Source organism: Thamnophis sirtalis, unplaced genomic scaffold (genome assembly GCF_051295495.1).
Source record: "Thamnophis sirtalis isolate CommonGarterSnake01/CBP01778 unplaced genomic scaffold, rThaSir2_p1.2 scaffold_4, whole genome shotgun sequence".
NCBI lineage: Eukaryota > Metazoa > Chordata > Lepidosauria > Squamata > Natricidae > Thamnophis > Thamnophis sirtalis.
In genome coordinates, this window is record NW_028261384.1 from 119,529,107 (window position 1) to 119,541,835 (window position 12,729).

General features: G+C 42.7%; 1 protein-coding gene across 1 annotated transcript; it reads left to right on the forward strand.

The window, feature by feature from the left end:
• The first annotated feature begins 187 nt into the window (after positions 1-187).
• On the forward strand, positions 188-5,937 carry COX6B2 (cytochrome c oxidase subunit 6B2). The gene is made up of 4 exons (XM_087711983.1): positions 188-252; positions 2,275-2,397; positions 4,297-4,397; positions 5,674-5,937. Exons 2-4 carry the CDS (start codon positions 2,277-2,279, stop codon positions 5,725-5,727), a joined length of 276 nt encoding a protein of 91 aa, XP_087568109.1. The 5' UTR covers positions 188-252; positions 2,275-2,276; the 3' UTR covers positions 5,728-5,937.
• Positions 5,938-12,729: the final 6,792 nt, after the last annotated feature.

A 12,729-nucleotide genomic window follows, 5' to 3' on the forward strand; every position in this document is an offset into this window, starting at 1 on the left:
CTTGTGAAAAGCAGCCATTTTGTTTCTTCTGCTTCAGTTAGGAATCCCAGTCACTCCTCCTTCCATGCAGCTTCCAGAAGATTCTATGGGTCCAGCCAATCATTAGGCAGCAGATCAGTAGCCACACATCTGATTGGCCTGTTTTTTTATATATAAATATTTTGCCAGTCCCTGAAATTCTGGCAGTTATTCCTAATTTAACTGGGGTGGGAACAAGTGAGGATAAACCCTTATTCATTTTCTGGAAAACAGGTAGCTAGTTTACTTTGTACCATGGTATCCCAAGGGTCTTACCTCAGGGTTGGCCCCAGAAGGAATTTTCCTCAACTTCATCCCTCTGGATGAGGCAGGGTGTTCATTCAAATGCACTGAGAGTGATTTATTTATGTAGCATTTATTTATGTATCATCTTTAGAAACTGCCCATTTCCCTCAGATTTTTGTTCCTTCCAAAACAATAATCCTGTATTTTTGACAAGGGCTTGTGATTCTTTTTGATGTAAGACTGCAAATTAATGGGTTAAGATCAGGGAGCGTTTCAAATGGGGTTGAGGCTGCAGCTGAGATGAGGCCTACCAGTTTCCAGCTCCTGAGTCAGACCACATAAATGCCGCTTCACTTTTTCTCTCTCGGGGCTAGAAGTCACCACAGCAGTCTGATATGATAAATTAATAAGGGTATTGGGAGGAGAGAGAGTAGTTTTTTTCTGATATTTTTAACTGAAGGTAGAAAAAAGCAAGCTAGGAAGTAGAGAAAAATATTCCATCCAGAATAATATTAACTGAGATATCTCCAGCAGAGGGAGTGCACAGTTCTGTACAGAAAAAAAAGCAGAGCCATCTTCAAGTCACAATCTTGGCAACAAAATGGACCTGATTTGCTTTTCCCATATTCTGTAATATTGGGAGGGGGAAGGGGGGGTCTTCACAGTTTTTATTTATTTAGCATATGACAAATACATGGACTTATAGTTGTTCAAATGTTAATGTCCAATCCACCCAGCTTTCAAGGACAAGGTGATCTGTGTTGAAAAAAAAACAGACATTGGGGCTCTGTGTAAGTTCTTGATGGACATTCAGACAAAATGTGATGGATATTTTGTCGAGGAGCACCACAGTCACACTGAGGGGTAGAGGCAAGACCCCACTTAAACATTGAGTCCTGGCAGACACCATGTTGGGTTCACAGTCTAATCTGGAGCTATAAGGTTTTGTGGTGGTCTCTTATCCAAGTAATAATCAGCTCTGAGATCAATGCTATTTAGCTATTTCTGTGATCAGCCATTATTGGCTATGTCAGGAGCTCTATCTGACTTGGGCTCTACAGGGAAAAATTAAAATGATCTGTGACAAAGAAGCAGAGCATCCGTGGCCAAAACACTCTGGAATTTCTTGTTTACATATGTTTGCATATCAAATTTTTAATTACGAATTCTTGACAATACAGGAAGCTGCATAATTCCTCCCTTGAGGAGGGAAATTTAGACAGAGACAGTGGTTAAGGGTTCCTTCATATGCTTTATCTCCCAACTGATTTAATCCTCTTCGTTTGCTCTTACATTTAATTTGCTAAAAATTAATCTGAAAGGAAAGGAAAAATCAGAATGAAGAATGTATCCTCAGATGAATGAACCGTTAGGCAGCTCTGCAACTATCAATGATGTATGTTGAGTAGAGATGTTAGGAAGAGCAGGGCTGTGAGAAGTGAGGGCTGGTCTGCTGTTCAAAGAAGTCAGCTTGCTCTTCAAAGAAGTCAGTAGTTGGGAGTAGCTACCATGAACTGGGATGATAATTAATGACAAAGTGAAGCCATGTCAAATTAGAAATAAATAGAAAGGAAAACTGTCCAAGTTAGAAATGAACAGCAATTTTGATAGGATTTGAAAGAAGTAATTTGGAAGAGAAGGAAAATATTAGGCTAAAATCCCAAACTGAATTTGGTTGAAGACACTGTTTGGATAAGAATGAGAAGTTATTAACTTTCAGATCCTTAGAGAAGAGAAATCAATCAGAAGATATTTCTGAGCCAGAAACCCTCAGCTGTCTAGAAAGGGAATAAGAATCATTGGAATGGTTACAATACTTTTTCTCAGTAGCAATGAATAATTAGATTAGTTACCCAAATCTCTGAAATGAGGACTTCTTTGGGAAGTTGATTTGTCTTTGGGAAATTGATTTGTTCTGAGAAAGGACAAGCAGCGTATCAGTTTGACTCCTCCATGTTTTGCCAATACACATTCACTCTCCTACTCTTGCTCTCCTTTTCACTTTTTCAGAAATGCAGAAAGTTTCAGCTGCTACACTAGACACCAAGAAAAGAAAACTCCCTTTCACAGCTCCTTTTGATCCTCGCTTTCCATTCACCAACCAGACTCGTAACTGCTACCAGAATTACGTGGGTAGGTAAAAGACAAGATGTGGCCATAAGGGTTAGGATAATTTTTGCTGAACAACTGAGCCATGCAGGCATATAAAGTAAGCTTGACTTTCTACTTGGTCTATCCAGTTTTGTCATTCAAGTAGCATATTTTAAATACAGAAAAACAAATACAACTGCTGCAGGAACTTGCTCTATGTACCTAGCAAAAAAAGAGACTACTAACTGGAATAATCTAACTGGAATATCTCTGTACTTAGTGGAACTTACTTCTGACAATCAAATGTCAAGAACCAGGCCTAAAAGCCCGACAAGCCTTGCTATGTCCACCCCAAGGAATAAAAAAAAAGTGCTTTGTTTCAGTTGCAGATTAGAATATTTGATTGAATGTGGTTTTTAAAAAAATAATCTTTATTGGTTATACTTTTTTTAAAAAAATAAGACATACAAATACAAATACAACTTTAAACATACAACCCGCCCCCCATGGTGACAGTCATTCACAGCCCAACTTTTTTTTTTCCTTCCTCATTGTTTAGTCTCTAACCAGAATCTTCTCGTTACAAAGTTCAGGGATCTATTACAATACCCTTGTTCACTTTTAGTTCCCATTGTTAACAACTATTTAACTTTCCCCGTTTTAAGTCCCTGCTGTTCTCCTTGTCGCCCACATATACCATAGGTTCCAGCTAAGATAATGCTCTGTTTCTCCTTTGTCCCTCAGCCAACCTGTCATTCTGTCCATTTCTGCACATTCATAAATCTTTTTAATTATGGCATCTTCCAATGGTATGGTAGTAGATTTCCAAAATTGCACATAGGTTATTCTTGTGGCCACAATTATATGTAGGCTCAAATCCATATAGATTTACTCATGTTTTCTGATTTTATGCTTAGTAAAAAAGTCTCGGGTTTCCATTCCATGCTTGCCCTGGTAACCTCTTTTAGCCAGTTTTGAATCCTTCTCCAGTACTTTGTGGCCTCAATACAGGACCACCAAATATGGTAGAATGTGCCATCCCTTCTTCCACATTTCCAACACAGTGGAGATAACCCAGGAAACATTTTGGCTAACCTCGTTTTCTATGTTTTCTTTAAATGCTGTAAATATTGTAAGTTTAATAGTCTTATTCCATAGATCCCACCATTTGCCCATTTCAATCTCATAGCCAAAATTTCTCTCCCATGCTATTAGAAGGCTTTTATGTGGGTTTTTTAGAGCTCAAGAATTTACAGTACTGTATTTGCAAAGAATCCAGTTCCAGATGTTGCGCAATGCACCTATTACAATTGTCCTATATATTAAGCTGTGAACGTGACACGTCAAAACCGCGCTTGACTAAGCCGCGCCCGATTAAACCACATCGCTGACGTCATCAACAGGGCGACAACAGCTAGCGCGGAGAAAGAAGAACGCTTTAAATAGCGCTTTGAAAGCAAGCCGATTCAACTTAAGGTAAGGGTTAGGTTTAGGGTTAGCTTTAGGGTTAGCTTTAGGGTTAGGTTAAGGGTTAGGGTTAGGTTTAGGGTTAGGTTAAGGGTTAGGATTAGGTTTAGGGGGGGTAGGTTTAGGTTTAGGGGTTAATTTTAGGTTTAGGGTTTACAGCGTGCTTCTGTCTCCGCGCTGTTGTCGCCCTGTTGATGAGGTCAGCTACACGGTTTAGTCGGACGCGGTTTAGTCGAGCGTGGTTTTGTGGTGGAACCAGCTATGAATAAGCACAATTGATGACACTATTTATTTCTTGCATTTATTCACACTACCATCACTGTATCCTCATAAAAAACTTGTAGTCAACCTGAGAGACATTGACCCTAAGTCAACCAATAAGCATCAAAATAAAGAAAATATTCTAATGTGAATTTCCCATTTCTGTTCAAGAACAATTATCAGAACATATCAGGTTCTTCTTTGTCCTTGCAGATTATTACCGTTGTCTGAAGATTGTGAAAACTAAAGGCCAGGATGTGCAGAGGTGTGAATGGTACCATAAGGTTTTTAAATCCTTGTGTCCCACTAGTTGGGTAAGTAGAAACAGTAGTTATGGAAGAAGAAAAAAACCCAATCAGTATCTTTTTTTCCTACAGAATCAGTGCCTTCCTTCCTTCCTTCTTTTTTGGAGTGATGGATCATTTCATTTAGGACCCGGGGCAAAATGTGTACTTTCTGTTCATCCTTTTCAAAAAAAAAGTTACAACTGTGTTTATCCCATAAATAAATAATAAATATTTTTAAAGAGGTACCCACCAGTGCTTCAGACCAACTGGCCTATCTTTATTAGTTAATTATAGTGTAACAGGAGAGCCTATGATGTGGTCTTGTTTTAGCTATGATTGTAAAGGACTTGTCTTACTTTTTTCCCCTCCGAACCACACAACACACAACATCCTGTGTTTCAAAAACACAGGATACCAATGCATCAATGAGCAACTCTTTTTATCAGCAAGCAAGGTCTGGATTTCATCAAGGTTCACATTGTTACTGTGAAAAGGCTGTAAATGTGAATCAAGTGCATTAACTATATATAATGCAAGGATGTGATCCCTGTTTACAATAGTTCTTCAAACCCTGGCTGTATCGATCTTTTTGTTTTCAAGACTCACTAGACAGAAGCTGTTAAATGATCATTAATAGACAGATAATAGCAAATTGCTTTGTTCAACATTCCCTAATTCAGTAAACCCTGAATAATTTATCCTACAAATACAGGTAGACCTGGACATCTGATCACAATTGGGACTAGAATTTCTGTGGCTAACCAAGGTAGTTGTTAAGTGAGTTGCACCCAGTTTTGCCACAGTGGGTTAATCACTGCAGTTATTAAGTGAATCATGCTATCGTTAACTGAATCCTGCTTCCTCCATTGTCTTTGTTTGTCAGAAGCCAGCTGGGAAGGTCGCAAGTGGCAATCACATGACCTCAGAGTACTGCAACTATCATAAATACATGCCAGTTGCCCAGCGAAATTCAGTTGCCTGAATTTTGATCATGTGAGCATGGGGATGTTGCCATAGTCATAAGCTCAAGGACTGGACATAAATCATGTTTTTCAATGCCATTGTAATTTTGAACAATCATTAAAAGAATGGTTGTAAGTTGAGGACTATATTGCTGAGTTTGCTGTCTAGGAATTTGAGGGTTGAAAGCAAGCACGTCTGCAAAACATGAAGAATAAAAAGATGCCATTTTGAAATCTTTAATGTCATAGAGAGGAATATTGCTAATTTTGTTGTTATTGTTCCAAGAACAATATTGTGTGCCTGTGCCTAAGCCTCCTTAAGGTTCTTATTTGCTGTTCAGGTTAATCAGTGGGATGAGCAACGTAAACTGGGAAGTTTTCCTGGCAAGATATAAAGATCTATCATCCGTTGCCTTCATGAAGATAGCCTGGGAGGTACAACAGCAAGTATATTTTCGTCTAGTTCCAATTGAATGATTAATTACCTCAGCAGAACTGTGAATCTCCGCACCACTAAAACAGAACAAAATGCAAATAAAAGTATTGTTTTAAAAAAAATTGAACAGAACAGTAATTCCCAATAAACAACTTTTTAACAACTAAAATGTTTAGATATGTTTAAATGCTTTTCTCCCCAGATTCGTATATATGAAACTTTGATTCCCCTGCTATCTTCAAATTTATTTATGTTTTAGTTTATATCTTGTTCTACTTGTTCATGATACCCCTGAAGAAATCTTTTCCTCTCCAAAATTTGAAATTAATCCCACATGTAAGTTTTCTGTAGAAACCCGTATTAGTATATTTTCTCAATAGTTTATTCAAGACCTATTTTCTCACTGCTTCTTAGATGTTTTGGGCTATCATAGCAACCTTCCTATTATCTTGAGCAACTGGAGCTGTGTAGTTGTGGATAGTTGCTTCAGAATCAGTTGATAGCTTTAATTGGAAAAATGATACAAGAAAAGATTGAATTTGCCTCTCACATCTTGGTTTTGATCCAGATCTTAACAGGTGATTTATGCCCAAACAGAAAGAGCCAGAAAAAACTGCTGCTTATTTTACCATTTAAGGAATCACAAAATCTGAGGCTTCAGATGTAAACCCAAGATTGCCTTGCCAAGCTTTTTGCCTTCTAAAACAAGATTTTATATGCAGATATTGGATCTACACCTCAAAATATCCAAGAGATAACGAACGGGAAAGGTGTGAAGCTAGGACATAAACACCACTCCTTTCCCCACACCCAGGCATACTGGCTAAGGAAAATAGTTGGAAGGGAAATACACGCTCACGTACTGAGCAAGCACACACCCAAAATCAAAAGTAGGGTCGAGAAAGTGTTGACACGCCCTGCCAGGACAACCCCATCCTCTGCCTATGAAGTGGAGTGTGGCAAAGGGAAAACAAGTCTCCTCTGGAATAATAACTCAGGAAACAGGTGCGGGAAATCTCTTGATGCAAATGGGAGATTGGATGGAAGGGCAGCATTGCTGAAGCTGCTATTCCGTGGCCCCAAACAGACATGCTCACCCACCCTCTGTCATTTTTGTGCCAAGGATCTTTCTCCAATAGTCATACACTTTCTGTTTTGGGTTTTGCAAGCACTGACTGTGCCTGTTCCTTACCTTGTAGTTACTTTTGCTGAGTGCGGGCAATCTAATGGAATCTTGGCCCATGCTTTGAGAAGAACAACTATGGGCTGAATGATCCATTGAACATTGAGTTGATTGAGGAAATCTTCATTACAAGCCACTGCTGAAGCTCCTAAGGTGACCTGAGGCTAGCTGGCTTCTTTCTGCCTCAGTCTAGCTATCCCCTCTGTGTGCAACATAGAAACAACAACAACAATAATAATATAGCCTTCCTGTGTGCTTGCTGTAAGAATTGTAAGTCCCACTCCAAGGTCAGATGGCGCGGGTGTTCAGGACCCTGGTCTCAGGCTGCTGTCGCTAAATGCCAGGTCTGTTGTTCATAAGGCCCCCCTCATCCGGGACTTGATAACTGATGAGGGCGCAGACCTGGCATGTATTACTGAAACATGGCTGGGCCCTGAGGGAGGAGTCCCCCTCGTCGAGATGTGCCCAGCCGGATTTCAGGTGCTACACCAGCCGAGAGCCCAGGGAAGGGGTGGCGGTGTGGCTATTGTAGTCCGGGAGTCTTTAGTACCTCGTAGGATCCCTGCTCCGGAGCTTGTCGGGTGTGAGTCCCTGCTAGTGAAGCTGGACCTCAAGGGTCAAGTGGGTTTGCTGCTTACGTACCTGCCTCCCAACTACGTTGCAGCAGCCCTCCCCTCGCTCCTCGAGTCAGTAGCCGAGCTAGCGGTTGAGTTCCCTAGACTTATAGTTCTGGGGGACTTTAACTTGCCTTCGCTCGGTGAACACTCTGATGGAGCGCAGGAGTTCATGGCTTCCATGACAGCCATGGGCTTGACTCAAGTAATTCGAGGCCCAACTCACTCAGCGGGTCACACGCTTGACCTCGTATTCCTCTCGGAGCAGTGGAGTTACGATCTTGGTCTGAGGGGTAATGAGATCATACCCCTGTCGTGGTCAGACCACTACCTACTGAGGCTAGACTTCCGGAGGCCAAACCCCCACCGTAGGGAGGAGGAACCGACCAGCTGGTTCCGCCCCAAGCGACTGATGGATCCTGTTAGGTTCCAGACGGAGCTTGGGGTTATTCCTGATACCCTCGCCCACAGTTCGGCGGAGACCCTCGTCGCTGCCTGGCACTCGGCAGCTTCGGAGTCTCTAGACCGGATTGCGCTGCTACGGCCCCTCCGGGTCAGCGGCCCCCGGAGGCCTCCTTGGTTTACTGAGGAGCTCCGGGAGGTAAAGCGCCGGAGGAGACGCCTAGAGCACTCGTGGAGGTCCGATAGGTCCGAGTCGAAACGGGCACTTTTAACAGCATGCACCAAGGAGTATATTCGGACCTTAAGAACAACAAAAAGAACATACATTGCCTCCTTGGTAGCGTCCGCCGAGTCCCGCCCAGCCGCCCTGTTTAGGATAACCCGCTCCCTCCTAAATAGGAGGGAGACGGGGGACTCCTTACAGGGTAAGGCTGAGGAGTATGTCCAGTTCTTGGCGGACAAAGTTGCCCGGTTTCGAGCGGACCTGGACTCCACCCCAGTAGATCCAGCCGAGACACAAGGAGAAAACTTGGCAAATCATCTCTGGGTTGAGTTTCAGGAAGTTGCCTCTGGGGATGTGGACAAGGCTATGCGAGCTGTGAGTGCCTCCACCTGCATACTGGACCCGTGTCCCTCCTGGCTGGTTGCCAACAGCAGTGAGGTGACACGAGGCTGGATCCAGGCGGTTGTTACCGCTTCTCTTCGGGAGGGGTACTTTCCCACCGCGCTTAAGACAGCGGTGGTAAGACCCCTCCTGAAGAAGCCGTCTCTGGATCCAGCTGTTCTTAATAACTATCGTCCAGTCTCCAACCTCCCCTTTGTAGGGAAGGTTGTTGAGAAGGTGGTGGCTCTCCAGCTTCAGCGTACCTTGGAGGAAGCTAACTATCTTGACCCCTTCCAGTCTGGCTTCAGACCCGGTTACAGCACAGAAACCGCTTTGGTCGCATTGACTGATGATCTCTGGAGAGCTAGGGATGGAGGCCATGCTTCCATCCTAGTTCTCCTGGACCTCTCAGCGGCTTTCGATACCATCGACCATGGTATCCTTCTGCGACGACTGCGGGAGATAGGGGTGGGCGGCACTGTCTTGCAGTGGTTCTCCTCCTATCTCTCGGACAGGTCGCAGTCGGTGTTAGTGGGGGGGCAGAGATCGTCCCTGAGGCCCCTAACCTATGGGGTGCCGCAGGGGTCGGTCCTATCCCCCCTACTATTTAACATTTACATGAAACCGCTGGGCGAGATCATCCGAAGGCACGGGATAAAATATCACCAATATGCAGACGATACACAGTTGTATCTGTCCGCCCCGTGCCAACTCAATGAAGCGGTGGACGTGATGAACCGGGGACTGGAAGCCGTTAAAGACTGGATGAGAGCAAACAAGCTGATACTCAACCCAGACAAGACCGAGTGGCTGTTGTGTTTCCCTCCCAAAAATTTGACCAACATACCATCACTCAGGCTGGGGGGACAAAATTTAAACCCCTCAGAAAGGGCCCGCAACTTGGGAGTCCTCCTGGATTCACAGCTAACTTTTGACCACCATCTCTCAGCTGTGACCAGGGGGGCATTTGCCCAGGTTCGCCTGGTGCGCCAGTTGCGGCCCTACCTGAATCGGGAGGCCCTCACAACAGTCACTCGAGCCCTTGTGATCTCTAGGCTGGAATACTGTAATGTGCTCTACATGGGGCTGCCCTTGAAGAGCATCCGAAGACTTCAGCTAGTCCAGAATGCGGCCGCGCGAGTGATCATGGGCGCACCACGGTTCGCCCACATAACACCGATCCTCCGTGAGCTGCACTGGCTACCTGTTGATCTCCGGGTGCACTTCAAGGTCCTACTCACCACCTATAAAGCGCTCCATGGTAGTGGATCTGGCTATTTGAGAGACCGCCTTCTGCCAATTACCTCCCTGCGTCCCATCAGATCGCATAGAGCTGGCCTCCTCCGTATTCCATCCGCTAGTCAGTGCCGACTGGCGACTACTCGGAGGAGAGCCTTCTCTGTTGCGGCTCCGACACTATGGAACAATCTCCCCGTGGAGATTCGTACCCTCACCACCGTCCAGGCCTTCCGCACAGCCCTCAAGAACTGGCTAATCCGTCAGGCCTGGGGATAATCTTATTTTCGCCCCTCCCGAATGCTGAGTGAATGTTGAGTTTTATTGTCTAATTTACTTTGTGCACATTTCTTTTTGGTATTGTCCTACACTCACCTTCCTTTTTGATTGTAAGCCGCCCTGAGTCCCCTCAGGGAAAAGGGCGGCCTATAAATAAATAAATCTAAAATAAATCTAAATTACAGATCGCCCTCAACAGAGGTGAAATTCAAAAAAATTTATCACTGGTTCGGTGGGTGTGGCTTGTTGGGCATGGCAGGGGGAGGACATTGCAAAATCTCCATTCCCACCCCACTCTGGAGCCAGGCAGAGGTAGTATTTGCCGGTTCTCTGAACTACTCAAAATGCCACTACCGGTTCTCCAGAACCTGTCAGAACCTGCTGAATTTTACCCCTGGTCCTTGACCTGCAACAGTTCATTTAGTGATGGTTCAAAGTTACAACAGCACTAAAAAAATGACTTTTTCTCACTCATTCAAAATTTGAATGCTTGCCAGTGATCCATATTTATGATGGTTGCAGTGTCCCGCAGCCATGTGATCACCTTTTGTAATGTTCTTACAAGGAAAGTCAACGGGGAAATTAGATTGACTTAAGAACGTTACTAACTTAACAACAGCAGTAATTCACTTAACAGCTATGACAAGAAAGGTGGTAAAATGGGGCAAAATTCACTTAACAAATGTTTCATTTAGCAACAGAAATGTTAGGCTCTATTGTGTTGTAAGTTGAGGACTATCTGTATTAGGATAACATGATTGTTTTAAAGCAGGCTAGCAGATGTCTTACCTTCATTAAATTAATGGGAATAGAGACTTGGAGAAGAATGTAGTTCCCTTTTCTCACCATGTGTGGTACTGATGGAAATCTATCCCTCCAAAGCAGTTTATATCCTGCAGCAGAACAGGAATCAGTCTTTCCCCCATATTCTATGATCCTCTTAAGGGATTCAACACTGCCTCAATCTCAACTGCACTACAGCTTTTTAAATTCACCCAGTGGTGTGCCTAATTACTTCCTCTGTCTTGCTACCCTCTGCTAAATTCATTTCCTTTCTCAAGGGGTGAAACATACACTACACAATTTCTTTGTCTTGTACTCTGTGATGGGCCTTGCAGAATATCCAGTTGGCTTCTAGGAGAAGCAGTGTACATAACTTGGATGGGATTTTGATTGAATTTAATAGGATCCTATTCTGTTCTTTTATCTAATTCTAATTCATTTTTAGCTTGTAACTATGCCTTTCCAAGATGGTCATCAAACCAATGTTCAAAGTGTTTGTGACTGACACAGGCAAAAAAATATCCTCAGGCACAGAAATCCACAGTAAGCTATTTCACCTATAATATCTTTGGCCACCAATAGCAATAGCAATAATGCTATATTTATATATTGCTTTAATACATAACACAAATGTATTTTTAAATATATTACATTTCAAATATATTTTTAAAAGATTTGGGCTCAACTAACCAAGTACGAGGCTATCCAAATGTGTGCTAATATAACCAGTTACAATAAAATACATTGCATAAAATAAGTATGAAAGTGAACACCACAAGCTTGAGCCAATTATCCTGCTAAAGGCTTAGGTGAGAAACCTATAGTTTAGGGGAGACTGAGGCTCTAAATTGGATTTCTCCAAGAAATCTCATTTATTTACATGGCCTAACTAGGATTCTTTCCATGTTTCTGAGTCTATGAGAAAACAGTTCATTTGCGGTATAAATGATAACACTTCCTGGTTTTTTGAACAAGCTTATATAAAATAATATATGACAGATCTGCATCCTAAACTTCTAATAAAACTATGAATCAGTTTGTAGAATTTATATCAATCATTTAAGAACCATCTCATAGACCTCCCATGTTTTAGACATGTATGTGCATGATGAAATGTAGCCACTGCCATATTTGCTGATAATAGAGTACTTGCATCGCCAAACTCTTGGGCTATTAGTGAAATTATTTGATGTGCAGAGGCCTCAGGAAAATATCTTGCATTCATACACCAGGACCGGCCACCCAGTTGTGACTCTGCTTTCACTTTAACTGTGCCACTTAAAACATCCTTTTTAAAACAAATCAAATGAGTAGGCAAAGTGACATAGCACAATGGTTCCCAGCCTGTGATCCACAATGATCCTGAAGCTGGGGCCTTGTGAGGGTGCCAAAATGAGAAATGTGCATGTGTGTGCATGGCTGTGCTTGTGTGTACTGTACATACACTCTTGGGAGGTTGCAAACCGATAACATTTTGACTTTCTCATCCAATATCTTGTGGGACTTGAAAACATTGCATGATTTTCAACATTTCAATTTATTTTTTTATTGAACCTTGGGACCCTGCAGATGCTATCTATGGGAATTACATGGGCTATTGCTCCTCTAGGTATTAGACTGCTTAACCCCAAAGGAAATGCTAGTTTAACTTGCTTCAGCAGGTTGACATATAAGCTTCTCATAATGTGATGATTAGGAATGATCACCTGTTCTAACTCATTGCAGTTACGTAGAATAGCCAGGGGGAAAAATGTTGGTATATGTAATGATATGCCAAAACCCTGACACTTACATCTGGGAACGAACAGTTTTAGGGAAACAATCCAGGCAATTTTTTTCTCACAGTTCCCTTCTGTCCAA

Excerpts from the sequence above, each read along its gene's own strand:
- COX6B2 (XM_087711983.1), top strand. The coding sequence starts at position 2,277 with ATGCAGAAAGTTTCAGCTGCTACACTAGACACCAAGAAAAGAAAACTC. Across the intron at positions 2,398-4,296 it reads CTGCTACCAGAATTACGTGG|ATTATTACCGTTGTCTGAAG; the intron begins GTAGGTAAAAGA and ends TTGTCCTTGCAG. Across the intron at positions 4,398-5,673 it reads CCTTGTGTCCCACTAGTTGG|GTTAATCAGTGGGATGAGCA; the intron begins GTAAGTAGAAAC and ends TTTGCTGTTCAG.